A 12,975-nucleotide genomic window follows, 5' to 3' on the forward strand; every position below is an offset into this window, starting at 1 on the left:
AGCTGGAAGTGCATCCGCTGTGTTAAAACGTGCTGGATAAGTTGGTGGTTCTTTCCGTTGTGGCCATCCCGGATTATAAATGGGACTAAGCCAAAAAATTTAAATAAATGAATGAATGAATGAATGTGTAAAATATAGTGCACAAACATAAAGAAGTTTGTTAATATTTTAAAGAGAGTTAGAAAGCCTTTTGGTGACTGTTGGCTTCCATTGGTTAGACAAAAGAAAGCCTGATACTGCTTTGCTCATATTTACGCATGGTTTGGAACAAGTGATGACAGATATTTTAATATTTTGAATATATTACTATTTTATTATCACAACATAGATTGAAGGTGAGTGATGAGTAGTGTCCATGTGCTCTCCAGTGGGCAGATGTGTGAGCTGTGCTCGCTCTAGGACCCGGTGTCCCCTCTCGCGTCTTTTGGTTTCTTGATGCTCTCCGGGCTCACGTCTTTATGGGTTTCTGACAAACCACTCTAGCCCTCAGATGAGCAGCTCTTGATATACACAAGGATTGTGTGTCTTGCCGATCAGGGGACGCCTGTGGATCATGTTTCCGTGAATACTGACAGAAATAAAGCGTGTTTCACGTATCTGCTCTCTCACCGTGTCAGTCTGTATGCATTTGCGCGCGCACTGGGAGTTTCCGTCAATCTACGGATGAGACACCGCTGGAAGTCAGAGCTTCTGTGGCACAACTTTTCTGATTTATTCGTCTCAGAGGATCGGCAATTTTTGTAAAACGAAGGTAATTTACCTTATATTTTGTCATGTTTTTGTTTATTGGTTTGAGAAGAGCAGTTTTCTGAGGATGAACATTTTAGAAATTCAAACTTAGCCCAAGTGACCGCGCCTGATTCATACACAATTTATGTTATGTCTCGACAGTTTTGAGGTACTGTATCTCTGTTGAAATATAGAATGATTGTAATTATGGTTGTTATATTTGCAAGAGTTTTACGTTGTAAAACTTTTGACTTGCTGTCTGGCTCATTAGTGCGCGCTCCGGAGATGCGCGTGTGCGCTTTACCTCCAAACGCAGAAATAAACGTCAGTTTAAGTTTTCTATTAATTAAATTCTTATCGCAGAGTGTTCAGCTTATTTTTGAGACTGAAATTACCTTTTTGTTTGGCAGGAAAAACAGGACAATGATTCTGCGACGGGGTCATTCTCACGGATTTCTAATCCACCTGTTTCTGCTGGTTTTATGGCGTGCATGGTAAGCAAAACAAAAAGCCTTCTCTCACAGGAGCGCGCATTTGTTCCTGTTCACTGAGCTTTATAAGGTAAAGCCCAACATGGTCCAATAACGCGTGGATATTACACACACTCTCCCTCCCTTTCTCTCTGAGAGTCAGTCATAAAAGCTTTATTGGATAGATTGTCACCATTTACAATACAGCCAAAGAAAATACTGTACAAATAGTAATGAAAATGGAATAGTTTAAATGTATAGTTTGTGGTATGAATGTAGCTTAAAGCGACCCTTTAAATTAACCATGGTTTTATTACAAATAACCAAAATTATTTACAGTTGTATAACCACAACTAACGGAATGGTTCAGCAACACCAACCATTTTAACCGTGGAATTTTCTGTGAAACTGTGGTTATTCAAATGTTAATCAATATACCAATAACATGGTCATTTCACTTTTATTATTGTAAAAAATGCATAATTTTACAAAAAAAAGAATATTCTGGCATTATTTGTTGTTTATTTATAATTTAAAACATACATGACATTTGTTTTTCGTGAAATATAAAATAATATCTTTTGGAAAGCGTCTCAGATTTCTCCGATGTCTCTGATAAAATATGATTTTACGTTTGAAAACTGTTTGCTCAACAAATTGTTTCAGAAAAGAATTTTTGTTTTGCAGCAGAAAGCCACACTGATTTGGAGGCACTATAATACATTCTGTTTAGAACTTTTTTAAATTTAGTTTACAATTTTTTGCACATTTAATTTGACATATTTTAGAACAATATAGAAATAAAAACAACCATTTTGTTTTGAATTCTTTTCTAAAAATACTATGAATATGTATCTTTTTAATACATCTTGGTAATACATTCCAAGCCACCGAGGTACGTAGTATACCAAAAAATATTTCTTCCAATTTCACTCTTAAATCAATATGTATAAATATCCTTGCTACTTGCCCTATAATGACATTACCCCAATGTCTATACTAAAACATAAATGCTTTGGCACCATTTTCCTTGAAATCTTAAATACCATCAGTAAACCTTTAAAAAACAAATTTTGCCATAATGTTCTTGTTGCAAATGTGTCAGTAGAGGTACTTCCAAAACAAGCCCCCAGACACTTTCTTATAACCCAATGTCACAAAGATACAGTTGAAATCAGAACTATTAGACCCCCTTTTTAAATATTTCCCAAATGATGTTTATCAGAGCAAGGAAATTTCCATAGTATGTCTGATAATATTTTTACTTCTGGAGAAAGAAGAAACATCTTTAAATAAAACAAATAAGACCTTCTGGAGATAGTCTTATTTGTTTTATTTTTTAAAAACTATTTAAAGTAAAAAATTATTAGCCCCTTTGAGCCATATATTTTTTTCGATAGTCTACAGAACAAACCATCGTTACAGTTATAGTTAACCTAATTAATATAGTTATGCCTTTAAATGTCACTTTAAGCTGTATAGAGGTGTCCTGATAAATATCTAGTAATATATTATTTAATGTCATCATGGCAAAAATAAAATAAATCAGTTAAGAAATGTTAGAAATGAGTTATTAAAACTATTATATTTTACAATTTTTTTTATTAGAAATGTGTTGAACAAATCGTCTCTTCGTTAAACAGAAAAGCACAACTGCAGATTACCCATACACTTGGCATTGTAATGTAATAACACACCATTTGAAGAGCTGATTTAGGGAAGAATAATTATTGTGAAAATCTAAACAAAAATCTTGATTTGCACTGAATTAAATTTGCACAGTGCGTATTCATGTTGAACATAAGACTTGTGTGATATAGTCAACATATTAACCTAGTTTTATACATACATTTTTAGCATTTATATTGTTTTGAACCAGAAAATTATCAATTTTATATCTGTTGTTTCAATAAGTTCATTATTTTCGACAGCTAGAAATAGCCGCCTAAATAAAGCTATCTGCTGTATTTGCCTGACATTAGGGGAACAATGTACAAATGTTAATTCTCTGACAATTAATTAGACGGCTACTTGCAGAGCAGTCACAGTGCAAGGATGGTGATTTAGATCTCTTTTGTTTTCATGTATGTCTTTTAACAAAAATATGTGTCAAATATTTCTGGAAGTTGGAAACAATTACTTAAATTGTAAGTGTCATGCACACAATCTGACTTTTTTTTAAATATCAGGAATCAAGTTATTTTGATGAAATTACTTCATGTGGTAATTGACATTTTTGAAAACACTCTAGTGATCGACCTTCACTTATGCTGAATCTGGAACATTCCTTTAAGGCTTGTCAGTGATTGCGACTAAATTACTTCAATATTTTCATAGAGGCTTATGATCATGAAAGGAATAATTGTAAAAAAAGTTTGCTATGTACCTAATTATATAAAGTTATGTGCAAATATGCATGCAAACCTAGAGGGAATAAGAGTGTGTTAGTAGACTGGCCTTTGCAAAATCAACTCTCAGGTGTTTTGCTACAGCTGCCACGTCTGTGCTTTTGCCAGATGGCCATGCTCTCATAAATACACTGTACAAAGTGTGTTGAAGCAAAGTGTTCTCTGTGTGTGACTTTGTATAAATGCACTCATCGGCTACTTTATTAGGTTCACTGTGGTCATAAAGGCCTGGATATGGTCAATAATCATACTCAGGTAGGCTGTGGCATTGACACGATGCTCAGTTGGTACTAATGGGCCTAAGTGTGCCAAGAAAATGCCCCTCACACCATTACACCACCACCACCAACCTGAAATGTTAATACAAGGCAGGATGCTTTCAAGTTGTTGACGTCAAATTTTGACTACCATCCGAATGTCACTGCAGTAATAGAGACTCATCAGACCAGGCAACGATTTTCCAGTCTTCTATTGTCTAATTTTGATGAGCAACAAGGCATTTGCAACCCACAGAACTGCCGCTCACTGGATATTCTCTCTTTTTCAGACCATTCTCTGTAAACCCTAGAGATGGTTGTGCGTGAAAATCCCAGTAGATCAGCAGTTTCTGAAATACTCAGACCAGCTGTGCAGGCACCAACAACCATGCCATGTTCAAAGTCACTTAAATCACCTTTCTTCCCCATTCTGAAGCTCGATTTGAACTGCTGCAGTTCACCTTCACCATATCTACATGCCAAAATGTATTGAGTTGTTGCCATGTGATTAGCTGATTATTCATTTGCGTTAACGAGCAGTTGGACACGTGTACCTAATTAAGTGGCCGGTGATTGTATATTCATATCTCAGATGTGTGTAACACTGAATGTGTCTTGTGTAGTTCTGAGGCAGAAGTATCCGGCTCAGATGCCTTTAAAAATAACATTACCCTCTTCACACGGATCTTGGACCGGCTTTTGGATGGCTACGACAACAGGCTGAGACCTGGTCTTGGAGGTAGGAACACCTAAAAGTTGTTTTTACAGTGCAACTGAAGAGAAAATATGGTCATTTTGTTGTTTCTTTTTCACTACTCATGCGTGTTACACATGCAGTCCAATTGATTTGACACAACAGGACTAAATTTAGTAGCTGAATCCAATAAAATGAGACACGATGTGTAACACAGTAAGAAACATTAAAGTGACTCAGTGTTTATGTGCATTGTCATTCTGACTTGATTTTACCACTGGTAGACTAATTATAACGAGTTGATGACCTGCAAACATGAGCTGAAGGAGAGGAAAACAAAACCCGCAATCAACAAACCCTGTTTCTGTAGGTTGTCAGTGTTAATATATATTTATGTGGCCCTTGCCATTGTTTGTACGCTCTAAGCCTGGCAACATAAAAGACATCATGGATCAAGTGACGCCCACCATGAGGCAAATAGATTTCTCGTGCACCTTTCCTCTCGAGATTTGCAAAGACTAGCACACAAATACAGATGCACTGTAGTCTGGACACGCGGTCGAGCTCCAGCCAGGAAGAATTGTTGCCATGGTTCCATTAATGCGCAGTTAAATTAATAGTTCCCTCAGTAATGAAAAAAAATTGTAATCTGTTATTCACCTCCATGTCATGTGAAGCTACAAATTATGTTCCTTCATCTGTGAGATTTTGGGTATGATACTGTACCTGAGTTTTGTTTTTTTATAAAAAAAAAAAGTGGACACTGATTTATCAAGCTTCAAAAAACACCATCATAAAAGGAATCCACATGATTCATCTGCCACAGCAGACTCCTAAATATAAAGGGTTCTGTATCGAGTGGCTCCATAAATATCCGTTAATATTCATTGACGATTCTTTTAAATGGAAAAATGTTGTTTATATTATTAAATATTGTTATAAAATTTAATAATATTGTTGTTTATATTATTATTCTTCACACTAAGGAAATAGTTCTTTTTTAAAGCAATCACTGAAAGATCATTGTAAAACTGCCATTTAGAATCATAATATTCCAAGGCTTATGAATTCATCTAATAGTTTTACATGAGCAGCAGGCTGAAAATGAAGTTGTTTTTCACTGGTAAAGCTTTTTTATGGTTTCATTGATCTTTCAATATTGTGCATAAGTGGGGTTGATGGAAACACTTTTGCTGAATAATTCCTCAATAAGTGCTGTAATGTGATTTATTTACTTAACAGATGTGATTGAATAACAAAAGTAAACAGTCCACTGTTTTCAACGATGTCTTCTCAAATGTTGTTTTAACTTTTAGCATTTAACATTATAATTCTGTGCTTATTCAATTATATTTTTGTGCTTTTAATTTAACAAATTTTTCAATAATGAATTGTGACTGAGTGGTCATTTTCTTTCACATTCGACATGATTAAATGGACTTTTCTCATGTAATAGAACTTATGCTCACTTTATCACACAGCGTCAAGTTATTATTCTGAACCAATGCTGAATTTCTGATTTGAGTTAATTAATTACACTAATGTGATTTAGAATAGCTTTTTCAAGCAGAATCAGGATTTTCTCCATGACTGATTTTCCTTAATTGATTCGGCTATTTTCCTGTTGATCTATATAAATCAGCTGTGATCAGATCTCTATTGTAAATGGGGTATCTGCTCACCAACTTTATTTCAGCCAGCCAGCCTCAGCGCTTCCGGTGAACTGTCTTTAGATTATATAACTGCCATGTTTAAGTGGTTTAATTTCTTTAAAAATCAGTGATCTTCACTTCCTGATAGATATATGATATAAAGTGGGTCTCAGATCGGACAAGATGCACTGCATTAAATTCTATTTTTCTCTGTCATGTCTTTAAAATATGACAGTTTATTTTACCCTAGTATATTCAATGGAGTTTCTGCACTAGTATGCTGGTACTCACAGCACTAGCGGTTACAAAATCTTTCATCTCGTTGTACGCTCGAACAACTAAATGAATGCCTAAATGTATTTAACTGTTTGTATTTTTGAGACCACATGGGAAAGCTAGGTTGCTGCCGGAACTGGTGTTAGTGAGACCAGCAGGGCCCAACCTGTGGTTTGTGTGAGTCCTAATGCCCCAGTATAGTGAAGGGGACTCTATACTGCTCAGTGAGCGCTGTCTATTGGTCGAGACAATAAACCGTGGCCCGACAATCTGTGGTTGTTAAAAATTCCAAATTTGCCCAATGTCCTCCTAACCATTCCCATATCATAATTGGCTTCAACACTCTTTCTCCTCTCCACCAATCAGCTGGTGTGTGGTGTGCGGTCTGGGGCAATATGGCTGCCGACGCGTTATTCAGGCGTATGCTGCACACTGGAGGTGGATGAGGAGATTCTGTGTAAAGCACTTTGAGTGTCCAGAAAAGCGCTATATAAATGTAATGAATTATAATAATTCTTAAATATTTTAATGACATTACAACATCAATGCTAAAAAAGGAACCTTATGAAATTGATCACATAAAGCTTTCACCGGAAGTTAATCATTGGCTGAAATTATAGCCCATTGTGATACAAAGGTGACTAGATTTAATGTGTACCTTCCTGTGTAAAACAGATCGAGTGACAGAGGTGAAGACTGATATATATGTGACCAGTTTTGGACCAGTGTCCGATACAGACATGGTAAGATATTCCTCCTCTCATTTTTGTGTATATGAAGGCTGTAGACTCAGCACAACTGCGTTGGAACGTGTAGCTTCTTTACATATTAGCAAATTATTGGCTAATTTCTGTATGAAATGGAATTACTGAGAAATGTATGACAGTTAAATAAACCTGCCATTAATCCCACCTCTAAACAAGACGGTTAATGGGGGTATGAACTGAAAATATGAATGATATCGAATTCATTTGATTTAGCCTCTAAATGAAAGATTTATGAAATGATTTGAGATTGCATTGGTGTACCCCCTCCTTTATTGATCAGAAATGGGCAAATTGTTATTTAATATTGATGCTGACCTGTTTGCTGTTAGGATGATAGAAAGTTATAAAAGTTCAGTTTAGCCTGAATGGAGAAATGGAGCTTTACTGTTCACAGGTACAAACACAGATTCAAGCATGATGCTTCAGCTTTTAACAGTAAAAGTATGCGAGTATATTTGAATGTAATGTAAAATGACCAATGGTCAGGGATGGATTAAGTGATTTGGGGCCCAAAGCAATTCCAGGTATGGGGCCCTAGCATTTTTGAAAAATAAACTGCATGTTTAAAAGTATATATATATATATATATATATATATATAAGTATATTTTAATATTGAAAGGAACCTAGCAATAAATCTAGCAATAAATTCACAAATAAAGAAAGACAAGTTCATAAAAGGTGTACAAAACATGACCTCTCGGGACAGAAATTTAAAACATGGAGCAATCACTTGGTTTTTAAATGTCTAATCATCTTGTTTAATCCCGCCCCTTTTCGCAGAGCCGTAAGACAGAATTTCGCAATCTCAAACTCTGGTGTGACTGCAGCTTAAGAGCTTCATTAGCTAGGTGTGTCTGATTGGGGATGGAACTAAATTTTGCAAGACTAAGACTCCAGCCCTCCAGGACCAAGTTTGGGCACTCTGATGTAAAGTTAATTAGCCATTTTTGTGATTAGATTTAATAGTAATAATAGTTTAAAAAAACATTTACACAAATTTAATTCACAATCTATCAAAGTAATCTTTGGTCCATATGAATTGGGTAGTTAGTGCTTGTGAATAAGTGGCCTTTTCACTGGGAAATGTTGTTTTAACGGGCCCTCTCTTAACAAGCTCACAGCGCTTATTATCTGACAGGTGTTTCAGCCAGACAGCAGAATTGCGGAGAAAGTTGAGGTCCGTTGTTCTAAATGTTCTCCAAATTCACACTCTACCTGCCTCTATTCTGATTACTGGCAGACTGGTGTCACTAAAACCTTTGTGATTGTGAACAAAAGCAAAAAAATAATAAATGTTCCATTTAAATTATTACATTTAAAACAGCGGAGAAGCAGATTAGTTTGACTATATTAGGGAAAAACCTCACGTTCGCGGTGCTAAAACATTTGTTGGTATGCAGAGGAGAGGAATAATCTGCTCTCAATACTGCAGGTGTGAGAGATGGCTTCGTGGCACTGTGCCGCTCATGAGTGCTTTGAGGCAGAGGAGTGACTGATGGTATCACCTGCAGCTCGTCACAAAGAGAAACGTTATGAATGGCACGGACATACGAGTCTCTCAAATTCTCCAGTAACACCTAAAAACATTCGCTAGTCGCTTTTTGAAAATTTTGCGCTGGGGGTTCTAAAATGTCACTAAATTGGCAACATTGGCTTGCAGTAATCTGATTGAAGTGCTCACCCCTCAAGCATTTCCAATATGGAAAGAATGTTCTATTATTCATAGGGGCCCCCGGTTTAGAAAAGAAGTAACAGGGGAATTACCAACCTACATCACACATGACGTCACAGGTTCAACTGCGCATACCGGTTTTCAAAAAAAGACCGGTTGCAGTAGCAAACATGTCATGTTGCACATTCGAAAAAATAAAAAACTTAAATTTTACCGTACACCACACTGCTTTTAATGCTAACCGCAGACATCTTTGGCTAACAGCCATTATAAGAACTGAAAGGAGTGAGGACCTAATTAAAATGCTGGACTCTGCAGTTCTCATTTTATATCAAGTAAGTTCACGCTATGCTGAATCATACACATTACTCGATTTGATTGCAGCAATGAATTCAGCGAAAACAGTTACATATGTTTAAATAAACTGCGGACACTGAATGCTAAGAATGAAATGAAAAAATTTAAGTTCTCATACCCTGCCGTACAGGTGCAGTTCACTGTCAAAATGCAGTTGTTTTGCTTGTTGATGATTACCCAGGCCGTGTACACTTCCGTCTTCTTTCCAGATCTTTGAATAGGCAGAACCTCGGTTTTTAGCACTACAAAGATTTAATTCTTGTAATCATGGAACATTGTTTCTTGCACATGACCACACAGAGCAAAATTATTGACATCCACAGACTTGTTGGCCTTTAACTTCTCTATTGTAAAATCACTTGGAGTTTGTATGAGATTATGTATTTCAGGCTGGATGCTTGGCCATTTTGTCTTATCCAATATACATTGGGTGGTGCTATCGCAAATGGACCTGTCAGATAAACGCTGCTCACTTTAACGTTAATTTTGCCAAATAACTTGGGTTACAAGCTGTTATATTACGCTGAAAGCATCATGTAAATAATATATACAACTTCTAATCAATATAACATCTCTAATACAACAACAAACTCTGTACCGCATGTCATTCCCTTGCTGTAAATGCTAGCGCTCTCGGTTTTTCTGCAACTCGCTGCGCATGCATCCTGAATGTTTACAAACCGGTAATTTATCTGTAATGTTAAAATCTTAACAGTTATAGACAGATTTTTCAACATATGATAGAAAATGTAAAAAAGAGCTATAGGATTAATATTCTTCTTGTCATTGGTCGGGGGGCCCTAATTCTACGGGGCCCTAAGCCTAGGCCGGCTGCTTACCTCGCTTATTGGTTAAGTCTGCCCCTGCCAATGTTAATACGCATTAATGCATAGTACTGGACATGACTGACAGATTTTACTACTAAATTGACAATAAAGAATGAATCATTTATGTGATTCATGTAATTCATAACTGAATGTGACAAGACAGAAAATTATGTTTTTCAACACATTAGGTTTTAAACAAATCCATCCAGACAAGGTACCACTTCACGTTGTATAGTGCAAATCAAGTAACATTTACTAAAAAATGTCATATTTCCAGGTTGCTCATCTCGCTCACTTTTTCTCTGTCCATGCTATGTCTCTCAGTCCTTGTTTTCCATCTGTTGTCTATTCATAGCATTTGGTATCTGCTGCTGGCTAAAAGCTTTTCTCAGTACTCCTCTTTTTCCCCACTTCACACAGTCTGCTCTCAAATATTTAGAATAGAGAGGGGGGAAAGTGTTTGGATGGAAGAAAAGGGATTTTTCACTCATTCATTCATTATTTATTTATTGTCTTTTGCTGCCCGTTGGTGTTTTCTAAAGCTCTCTGAAAGCTCTCACTATCCTGAAGTAGGGAAATCTCTGTTTGCAAAGATCATATTATGTCAGGACGATCATCACACTTGGTATTTCCACTTTATTTGGGTGCCCTAGGGAAATCATGATTTAACCGAGTACATTGCTTGAAATTTCGTACACCTCCACATTTCTTTCATTGTCACTTAATTTATCGACATATATACATAGATGACTCATTAGTGACTCTTTCTATGGCTCGCAATGTGTAAACCGTCTCCCCATATAGGAACTTTGTGTCTGCAACCATTAGACCATAAAACAGCCAACCATAGGCATGCAGGAACATCTATATCTGCAATAGACTTTAGCAGATGATTTTTGGAAAACTAATACAGTCATCGAAGATGAAAAATTAGAGTTAAAATATTAATATTGAGTTACAGCACTGTGCAAAGGTTTCAATAGTATCTGGATGCAGCCTATATGATGCAAGCTGAGATTGCATCACTCAGCGATGTAATGTCAGACACAATGCACTCAAATGTAACGAGTGACATAAACTGTGATGGGTAGGGTTAGGGGTGTGGTTAGGGGAGCCCATTAAAAAGCATTAGATGCAGCTTAGATTGCACTGCACCTGGTCTGCATCCAGACCCCTCTCTAAGGTTTAGTGATGGTACAATGACCATATACAATTATTTGCCATTTTCTTGATTAGAATACAAAAAGAAAGTACAGATCAGAGTTGTAATGTATTTGATGTAATGGTTTAAGAGACGTGAAAGAGAGAGTTAGACCTCCGTCACCTCATACACCCCACATCATCTACAGCAGTTTTGCTCAACCACATTCTTGGAGGACCACCAACACTGCATGTTTTAGATGTCTCCTTTGTCCGTCACACTTATTACAGGTCTTTCAGTCTCTGCTAATGAGCTGATGATCTGAATCAGGTGTGTTTGGTTAAAGAGACATGGAAAATGTGCAGAGCAGGTGGTCCTCCAAGAACGTGGTTGAGAAACACCATTCTATAGGGTGCAGTGAGATTTGGTTAGCTGCAGCCACTATAAATGCTAGACCAGCTACTGTCAAACTCAAATATTCTTTCTTAGGGACCAAAATTAATAGCGGCTAGTGCCTATGAGTCTCTGTTCTGGTTTTGGGCTGCATTTCTGCCAGTGCTGTTGGCATTGTTGTATGAATTGATAGGGTGGTGAATGCTGAAAAGTACAGAAAGGTTTCAATCCATTATGCCTTTCCTTCTGGAAGGCACCTCTTTGCTAATGGTTTTATTATTCAGCCTGATAATGTTTCCAAAAGCTGCTAATGCTGTGAAACCCTATTTGGAGAAATAAATAGTTATGAGACGCAGACCTTTCTGAGTCAAGAAATAACCTCCACTGTCCACACCTGAATCTTAGAGAGGCAGTATGAGCACCAGGACAGCAAAAATAAAGATTTGATAAATCTAAAGTCGCCAAAAGAGTTTGAGCTGTGCTTGGTGTCAAGGGAGGTCACATTAAACACATTTCTTCTGAAATTTGTGCTCTTGTATTTAACTTCCCATATTATCCGTTCATTATATATAAAACACAAACCAAAACGTTTCCCTGTTGGTAAAATCTTTATGGTTGTGTGTATTGCCAGAGGCCCTGGAGTGTTGTAACAGCTTAAAAAACTTAGACCTGTAGATTTTTTTAATGTGATAAGATGTTGACTGTTCAAAGATGGCGAATGCATCTATTAATCTGGAGCAGACAAATGTGGCATTTATGTACACATAAAATGATTATTCATTAAAATAATGACATCGCATATCACTCTATGCAATGAGGGTTGTAAAGCACTTCAATAGTATAAAATTTAAAGGTTAAGTTTCATATTTCACATTTACTTATATTTGTACTGTACAAAACAACAAAACAGTAAAAAAATTGATGTACAAATGTTTTGAAAACAAAGTCTTGGTCTCACAGACTAGATTTATTCATTCATTAATTTTCCTTCGGCTCAGTCCCTTTATTTATCCAGGGTCGCCACCGTAGAATGAACCACCAACTTAAGTTTTTACACAGCGGATGCCCTTCCAGCTGCAACCCATCTCTGGGAAATATCCACACACACACACTACGAACAATTTAGCCTACCCAATTTACCTGTACCGCATGTCTTTGGACTGTCGAGGAAACCGGAGCACCCGGAGGAAACCCACACGCATGCAAACTCCACACAGAAACGCCAGCTGAGTCGAGGCTCGAACCAGCGACCCAGCAACCTTCTTGCTGTGAGGCGATAGCACTACCTACTGCGCCACTGCTTCGCCCATTACTAAGACTTATTTTTCTT

General features: G+C 36.8%; 1 protein-coding gene across 1 annotated transcript in view; it reads left to right on the plus strand.

Annotated features, from left to right (window-relative positions):
* The first annotated feature begins 452 nt into the window (after positions 1 to 452).
* Positions 453 to 12,975, plus strand: part of gabra2a (gamma-aminobutyric acid type A receptor subunit alpha2a) — a 34,678-nt gene continuing 22,155 nt past the window's right edge. The window contains exons 1-4 of the mRNA XM_087279074.1: positions 453 to 751; positions 1,140 to 1,223; positions 4,488 to 4,603; positions 7,162 to 7,229. Of these exons, the coding sequence (XP_087135200.1) occupies positions 1,153 to 1,223; positions 4,488 to 4,603; positions 7,162 to 7,229 (255 nt within the window). The 5' untranslated portion in view covers positions 453 to 751; positions 1,140 to 1,152. The remainder of the gene's footprint in view (positions 752 to 1,139; positions 1,224 to 4,487; positions 4,604 to 7,161; positions 7,230 to 12,975) is intronic.

The sequence above is a fragment of the Danio rerio genome, chromosome 13 (assembly GCF_052040795.2).
Source record: "Danio rerio strain M-AB ecotype USA chromosome 13, GRCz13ab, whole genome shotgun sequence".
NCBI classification, from domain to species: domain Eukaryota; kingdom Metazoa; phylum Chordata; class Actinopteri; order Cypriniformes; family Danionidae; genus Danio; species Danio rerio.